The following is a 9181-nucleotide window of genomic DNA, read 5'->3' as shown; positions in this document are numbered from 1 at the left end:
AAGGGCAGAATAGTTGGTCTATCCTGGGTTATAGGATCATCTCACTCTATGGCTGTATAAATTTGAGAAATCAGTTTTCCAAAGGATTTGGAGTGTAATTATTCAAAGACACATGAAGGAGAAATAACATGAGCAACAAATGTTTACAAAATATGAATATTAAATCAACATTTTAACAAAATAATCCTGTAAAAAAGAGAACTATCTGATTCATTTCTCCTTTGCCAAATAAGACTAAACCTGAATCATCCCAAGAGTTTTCTATCCTTTTCAGAAGCATTTCCAAGGAAATAATTGCTCTATGTTCCCTGTAACATCTGGCAGCCTGGACAATCAAGAAACTCTCCTTAAAGTCCATTGTTTGATCATGTAGCACAGTAGTTCAACTTCTCTTTCATAATCATTTTGTGTATACTACAAAAGAGAATGAAAGTATTTTCTAAACACTCTTCCCATAGCTGCCTTCACCTCCTTGTTCTGCAGGCTATAGATGAGAGGATTCAGCATGGGAGTGATCACGCTGTATTGCAAGGAGAAGATCATCTCCAGGGCAGAACCTGAGGTTGGCAACAGATAGCTGAGGAAACCTGAGCCATAAAACAAGATCACAGTAGTGAGGTGGGAGGAGCAGGTAGAGAAGGCCTTACTTCTGCCCGAAGTGGAGCTGATGCTTAGGACAGTGGAGACAATACGGGCATAGGAAGAAGCAATCATCACAAAGGTTCCAAAAAAATGCAAGACAGAAGAACAAAGCAGGAGCGTGTAATTGGTGGAGGTATCAGAGCAAGACAGAGGGAAGAGAGAAGACAGCTCACAGCTGAAGTGGGGAATAGTTTGGTCCTCACAGTAGTCTAAATGGACAGCCAGGAGGATGTTGATGAGAGCATCCACAAAGGCCAGGCCCCAGGAGCCCCACACCAGCCCAACACAGAGCTGGTTGTTCATCACCTGGCCGTAAAGCAGAGGGGAGCTGATGGCTACATAGCGGTCGTAGGCCATCACAGCCAGCAGACAGGCTTCAGTGCCCCCGGTGGTAAACACAAAGAAGGCCTGAGCCAGGCAGCTCTCTACAAAGATGGTTTTACTTTCAGAAAGTAGATTTTCCAGCATCTTGGGGACTGTGACGGATGAATGGCAGAGATCCAGAAAGGAGAGCTGTCTCAAAAAGAAGTACATGGGTGTGTGGAGGTGAAAATCAGCCCATATCATCAGCAGCATCAAGAAATTTCCCATCAGAGTGAGGAGGTAAATCAGAAGGAACATCACAAAAAGTACAGCCTGAATATGTGGGTCAATAGATAGTCCAAGGAGAACAAACTCATTGACAGCACTATGGTTTTTCATGGTCATATACGGAAGTGTTCTTTCTGGAAAACAAAAAAGGAATATCCACATCAAAAGTCCTTTAATGCTTCTCCGTTACCCCAGCACCTAGATCTTACTCTGCATAAATGTTTTCTTCATTATTGTCCCACAATCCATATTCAGATACTTAAAAGCTCACTTCCTGGTCATTATTATGCCATAAATGTTTTAAATCAACCACATTACTATTTTTTTATTAAAATCTTTTTTTGAACTAGATTACTTTTATATGGCTTATGGTGATACATTTGAAAAGGAAAGTCTACTGACATTAGAGGAGGATGAAGAAAAATTTCAAGAGTGAATTACTTGAGAAACAGAGCGTTAAATCTAGGTGAAAAGGACTTAGGTAGAAGCAGGGGCACCTTGTCTATTCTATATCTAGGAGGGAAGGTCATAAGTGAAGGAAGTTAAGGGAATTTCCATTCAATTGCTTCCATTTGTTTTCAATAAAGTATAAGTGAATTCATTGGTTATACATATGAATGTTTGTGAGCATGCCCATAGGCACACAAGAAATTATAAAGACATGATAATAATGAAATTAACTGTTCAGTCATGAAGTATAGGTGAAAGCGAAGTTTAAGAAACCATTAGAGGGTAGGAGGACAATGTGATAGGGGAATTTAGAGACTGAATATGAAATTATATTGCTTTGGATTTTTCTTGTCTTAAATCTCTCATTTTACTTAGTGGCATCATTTATCATTTAGTTTTAAAATATATTAATACAATTACAGAAAATTTTTTTAAAAAAACAGTAGCCCAGATTATCATGCCCAGTGATATTTTAGGTGGGTTTTTGTAGGCAATGTTGTGACTACAAGGAGTCATGAGAAGCTGTTTCCCAGTAACAGAACAATGCTCTGGATAGATACACCATTCTCATTCTAAAACCAACATATCCAAAAATATATATAGTCACCACATGTATCTAAGTCATTTTGGCAAGTTTTAAGGTTCCACATGGTTAGTTAAACTCTATTCTCACACTAAATAAGACTTGTGCATGTATCCCTGTGATATTCTATATATGGGGGTCAATATATAGAAGTGCTGAGTCTCAATATAACTATTCAGTACTCTGGACTCAATCTTGAGACCCATCCTGGCCTTTGATGTTCTAATTCAACACTAGTTCACTTAGTTCACCATTTCTGAAGACTCAGAAACCTATCCTTTTGTCCATTCGGTGACTAAATAGCTGAGTTTCCCTGCCCACCTGAGGAACAATACCCACTTACCTGAGTTCTCAGTTAGTTGTACATTGGTGTGTGCCAGATCCAGTAAGTGATAAAACTGTTTAGCTTGTGAAGTCAACATTGAGAATACTGCTGTGGGGAAGAAATAGAAAATCATATTGAAAGTTAACACTTAGGATGGAAATTCAACACTAATAATGTAAAGTGACAAAATGTGGGCCATATCTGGACATCTGTTGACAGTAATTTGGCCTCAGAATAAGGGAGATAATTTCTTAAATTTTTCTTCTTTCACTCTTTGTGTACAGCAACATTGTGCGTGGGGGCTCCCAGTGCTCATTCTGAAATTAACCCAAGGCAAACCAACTTGGAAGGGAACTCAAGTAAGTGTTCCCAGTAGCCAGGGACAAGGCTTCCTCTTCCTCTTGGTTACCAACAAACAGTTCAACTAACTAGATCCAGAGATTCCATGAATTGTAGAGAGAAACTAGACTTTGCCTCAAGGCAATACCTTGCACAGAAATGATCACTGTGATAAAAGTTAATGCTAGGGGTTTGATTTCATAGCAAGTTTTTTCTTTCAGGTTATTTTGAGATTCTCAGAGCAATCTTTTAAAAATATAATTAAGGAGTGATGTTAGCAAGATGGCAGGCTAGGAGGTCCCAGCCTTCATCATCATTAGAGAAGCACTAATTTAACAACCATCTATGGATTAAAAATAGCTTTATGAAAGATTTAGAATCCAAGTAGAGACTATAGCACACTGGTGGAACACAGAAATGAGAAAAGACACAATTGAAAGGATAGGAATGAAGTTTTACTTTACCTATGTCACCCCTTTCACAACTCAGCACAGAAGAGCGTGCAAAAACCCCACATTTGGCCTGAGTTCTTCTATGGGGGAAAGAGAGAACAAGTACACCAGCAGATGCCAGCACCAGGTGTACTTGCCATGGACCCCAGCACCAAGCCTGCTCACTAATGGTTCCAGAAACCAGGCCCAGCCATAGCCCCCTAGAGTAGGTCTGCCTGTGAACCTTGGCATCAGGCCTACCCATCTATAGACCTTAGGACTTGGCAAGCCCCTGTGCAAAGCTGGCACCAAGCCTGCCTGCTAGTGAATCCCAGCATAAGGCTGGCACACACACCTCACCAGCTCCTGCTCATGGTCCCCACCAACCAGCCCACACAGATCTCAGGCTAAATTAACTGGTAAAGAACTTTCTTTGCTGAAGCCAGACTATAAAGACTCAAAGAAGTGACTCCTCCTTGAAAGGTACAGACAGTAATGCAAGGTTACAAGGATCAACAGGAATCAGGGAAACATAACACCAACAAAAGAACAAAAATAAAACTCCAGTATCTGACCTTTTGTTAGAATTCAAAATAATTCTAAGAATTCAAAATAATTGTCCTGAAGGAACTCAGTGAACTGTAAGAGAACACAGATAACTGTGAACAAAATCAGGAAAGGAATACATGAGCAAAATAAGAAGTTCAGTAAAGAGACAGAAACTATAAAAAAGGACCAACCAAATATTTTTGAACTGTAGAATACAATGACTGAACTTAAAATTAAATAAAGACCTTCAACAGCAGACTTGACCAAGTAGAAACAAGTAATCTGTGAACTTCAATATAAATCAATTTAAATTATCCAATCAGAGGAATAAAAAGAAAAAAATGAAAAACAGTGAAGAAAGTCTATGGCACATATGAGATTCCATCAAGCAAATCAATATATACATCAATGGTGTCCCAGAAGGAGAAGAGAAAGAAAAACGGGCAGAAATGTTACTTAAAGAAATAAATGTTGAAAACACCCAAATTTGAGGAAGGAAATGGACATCCAGATTCATGATGCACAACAAATTTCAAACAGGTTGAATACAAAGAGGTCTACACAGACACATTATAATCAAATGTCAAAAGTCAAAGAAAGAGAGAATTTTGAAAGCAGCAAGAGAAAATCAACTCATCACATAAAAGGGAATCCTCATAAGACTATCAGTGAGGTTTTTTTTTAGCAGAAACTTAGCAGGACAAGAAGACTTACATTCATATTTTAAAGTATTGAAAGAAAAAATTTGTTAACCAATGATACTATACATCTCAAAACTGTCCTTTAAAAATTAGATAAAGACTTTCCCAGACAAATGAAAATAAGAAAAATTCATCTCCACTAGAACTGCCTTACAAGAAGCACTAAAGGGAGTTCTTCAAGTTGAAACAAAGGGATGCTAAACATATAAAAACGTATTAAAGTATAAATCTCACTGATAAGGTAAATATATAGACAAATACATAATACTGTAATATTATAATGGAAAGTGAAATAGAACATGTTACTTGCTCAGTCAAGTCTGACTCTTTGCAGCTCCATGGACCCATCAGGCTCCTCTGTCCATAGAATTCTCCAGGCAAGAATACTGCAGTGGGTTGTTATTCCCTTCTTTGGGGGATCAGGGATCGAACCATGGCCTCTTGCATATGAGCCACCAGGGAAGCCCCTAGTGGTACACAAATTATTTTTAACTGCAGTATAAGACTTTTACTTAATTTTATAATTATATATACTTAATCTTATAAGATCTTAACAGTATAAGATCAAAGTATTAGGAGTAATGTACATGATAACCACTAAATTTTTTAAAAGGATACACAATGTAAAAAGTAAATTCTGACATCAATAACATAAGTTTTTGGGTGGAAGAAGTAAAAGTTTTTATATGTGATTGAAATTAAATTGTTATCAGCTTCAAATAAATTTTTATAACTAAGAGAAATTTTATGCAAACTTCAAGGCAACCACAAAGAAAAAGACCTAGCATAGATTCAAAAATGATAAAGAGAAAAGAATCAAAGTATATCATTACCAAAAAAACCCCAGCAAATCTTTGTGGAAGACAGCAGGAAAGAAAGAGGAAAAAAAAGCCACAAAAGTGGCAGAAAACAATTAACACAGCTGCAATAATCAGTCCTTTTGTGTGACTGTATTCAGTTGTGTCTGATACTTTGTGACCCTGTGGACAGTAGCTCTCCAGGCTCCTCTGTCCATGGAATTTTCCAGGCAAGAATACTGGAGCGGACTACCATTTCCTACTCCAGGGGGTCTTCCCAACCCAAGGATCGAACCTACATCTCTTGCATCTCCTGCACTGGCTTCTTTACCACCAGTGCCACCTAGGAAGCCGTTATCCATCAATAATTACTTTAAATGTAAATGAAGTAAATGTCCTAAGCAAAAGATATGGAATGTCTGAATGAATTTTTTTTTAAAAAGATGAAACTATATGCTATTTACATGAGATTCACTTTAACTTAAAGGGCACACATAGGCTGAAAGTAAAGGGATAGAAAAAAAGGTTTTCTAAGCAAATGGCAATCAAAAGCAAGCAGGAGTGCTATACTTATATTTAAAAAATAGTCTTTAAGGAAAAAACAACTGTCAAAAGAGATAAAAAGGTCATTACATAATGAGAAAATACATTACATAATGTACCAGAGAGTCATTACATATGCACTAAACATCAGAGAGTGTGTGTGTGTGCACACGCATGCACACACACTTACAAACATATAAAGCAAAAATTGATAGATCTGAAGGGAGTAACAGACAGCAATACAATAACAGTACAAGTCTTCAATAGTCATTTTCAATAAGATGGTAACGATAACTGTGTATGTGAGACAGCAAAAGAGACACAGATGTATAGAATAGTCTTTTGGACTCTGTGGGAGAGGGCGAGGGTGGGATGATTTGGGAGAATGGCATTGAAACATGTATAATATCATATATGAAATGAATCGTCAGTCCAGGTTTGATGCATGATACTAGATGCTTGGGGCTGGTGCACTGAGATGATCCAGAGGGATGGTACAGGGAGGGAGGAGGGAGAGAGGTTCAGGATGGGGAATACGTGTATGCCTGTGGCAGATTCATGTTGATGTATGGCAAAACCAATACAATATTGTAAAGTAATTAACCTCCAATTAAAATAAATAAATTTATATTAAAAAGAAAAGAAGGGTATAGACTTAGGAAGCACTACACGCCAAACAAACCTAACAGATATATACATATTTGATACAAAAGTAGTAGTATATGGAACACACATATGGAACATTATGCAAAACAGACCATAAGACAACAAAATATGTCTTAATAAATTTGAGAGGACTGAAAGATTATCAATTACATTTCAGTCACAATGGTATGAAGTAGAAATCAATAACCAAAGTAAAATAGGAAAAAAAAAACATAGAAATTAAAGAATGCACTCTTGACAATCAATTAAAGAAGAAATTAAAGGGAAATTAGAAAACATCAATATAAACAAAAACAAAGACATAACATACCAAAAGTTATAGGACATAACAAATGTGGTATTCAGAAGGAAGTTTATAGTGATAAATAGCAAACCACCTAACTTTACACTTCAAGGAATTAAAATTAAGAACAAACTAAGCCCAAAGTTGGGCTTCCCTGCTGGCTCAGATAGTAAAGAATCTGCCTGGAACACAGGAGACCTGTATATTTGATCCTTGGGTCGAGAAGATCCCCTGGAGAAGGGAATGGCTACCCACTCCAGTGTTCTTGCCTGGAGAATTCCATGGACAGAGGAGCCTGGGGGGGGCGGGGCGCTACAGTCCATGGGGTTGCAAAAAGTCAGATACAACTTAGCAACTGAACAACAGTAAGTCCACTGTTAGCAGAGGAAGGAAATAATAAAAGAGTAGAGCTGAAATAAATGAAATAGAGAATAGAAAACAAGATACAAATCAGCAAAATTAAGAACTGTTTTCTTAAAAATATAAAATTGACAACCCTTAGCTAGACCAGGCAAGAAAGGAAAGAGAAAATTAAAATAAATAAATAAATAGAATCATAAGCAAAACAGGAGAATTACAACTGACACCAGAGAAATACAAAGAGTCTTAAGAAGCTATATCAACAAGTACATGCCAATGAAGCACATTATCTGGAAGAAATATATAAATTTCCAGAAACATACAACAACCCAGCAAGACTGAATCAGGAAGATACAGCAAGTCTGAAGTGGGGCCAATAACAAGTTAGGAGACTGCAATAGCAATTCAAAGCCTCCCAACAAAGAAAAGCCCAGGGTCAGATGGTTTCATTGATAAATTCTACCCAATACCAACTAATTAATTAGAAAAATTAATACTAATTCTTCTTAAACTCTTTCAAATAATAGAAGAGGGGACACTTTAAAATTTATAAGTCCAGTGTTACCCTGATTCCAAAATCAAAAAATGATACTACAAGAGAACTATAGGCCAAGATCCCTGATGAACATGGACATAAATATTCTCAACAAAATATTAGCAAATTGAACTCAACAGTTCACTAAAAGGATTATATGTCACAGTCAAGTGGAATTTATTCCTGAGATGCATGGATGGCTCAATGTATACCAAACAATTAATCTGATATGTTGCATTAATAGAATGAAGGATAAAAACCATATGACACTTTCAAAGGATGCAGAAAAAGCACTTGATAAAATTCAACATCATTTATGATAAAAATTCTCAGCAAAGTATCAAGGAAACATGCCTCAGTATAATAAAGACCATATATGACAAACCCACAGCTAACATCACACTCAGTAGTAAAAAACTGAAAGCTATCCCTCTACAATCCCGAGCAAAGATGCCCACTCTTGCCAGTCTTACTCAACACAGCATTAGAAATACTAACGAGAACAGTTAGGCAAGAAAAAGAAATAAAAGGCATCCAAACCAGAAAGGGAGGATTTACATTGTCTCTGTTGTCATGGTTTAGAAGGTAAAGAATCTGCCTGCAATGCAGGACACCCAGGTTTGATTCCTGGGTTGGATAGATCCCCTGGAGAAGGTGATGGCCACCCCCTCCAGTATTCTTGCCTGGAGAATTCTGTGGCAAGAGGAGACAGAGGAACCTGGCAGCCTACAGTCCATGGGGTTGCAGAGTCACACGCAACTGAACAACTAACACTTTTCACTATTGTTAGAAAACATAATGTTACATAGAGAAAACCCTGAGTACAACAACAACAAAAAATGTTAGAGTTAATAAATGAATTAAATTAGCAAAGTTGTAGGATATGAAATCATTATAGAAAAACATACTGCTATATACTAACAACAAACTAGCTGGAAAAGAAATTGAGAACACAATCCCATTTATAATAGCATTAAAAATAATAAAATACCTAGAAAAAATTTAACCATGGAGATGAATGACCTTTATGGTGAAAACCATGACTTTGGTGAAAAAAAACCGAAGAACACACAAATAAACAGAAAGACATCACATCTTCACAGATTGGAAGAAATGATAAGTTTTAAAAAGTCCAGACTAATCAAAGTGACCTACAGATTCAGTGCAATCCATTTCAAAATACCAATGCCATTTTTCACAGCAATAGAACAAACAATCCAAAAATCCATATAGAATGATAAAAAATACCCTAAATAGCTGAAGCAATTTTGAGCAAGAACAAAGCTGAATGCATCACACTTCCCCATTTCAAAATATATTACAAAGTTATAATAATAAAAACAGTAAGATGCTGGTAGGAAAAAATAAACATATACACCAACAGGA

At 36.8% G+C, this 9181-nt stretch overlaps 1 protein-coding gene across 1 annotated transcript; it reads right to left on the bottom strand.

The window, feature by feature from the left end:
* Nucleotides 1-414: 414 nt before the first annotated feature.
* Nucleotides 415-1350, bottom strand: LOC138436336 (olfactory receptor 8S1-like). The gene has a single exon (XM_069581960.1). It carries the CDS (start codon nucleotides 1348-1350, stop codon nucleotides 415-417), a length of 936 nt encoding a protein of 311 aa, XP_069438061.1.
* Between the last annotated feature and the right edge of the window lie 7831 nt (nucleotides 1351-9181).

Source organism: Ovis canadensis, chromosome 3 (genome assembly GCF_042477335.2).
Source record: "Ovis canadensis isolate MfBH-ARS-UI-01 breed Bighorn chromosome 3, ARS-UI_OviCan_v2, whole genome shotgun sequence".
Taxonomy (NCBI): Eukaryota; Metazoa; Chordata; class Mammalia; order Artiodactyla; family Bovidae; genus Ovis; species Ovis canadensis.
This window is presented reverse-complemented; position numbering and strand designations above follow the sequence as displayed.

Coding starts and splice junctions, on each gene's coding strand:
- LOC138436336 (XM_069581960.1), bottom strand. CDS start 1,350: ATGACCATGAAAAACCATAGTGCTGTCAATGAGTTTGTTCTCCTTGGA.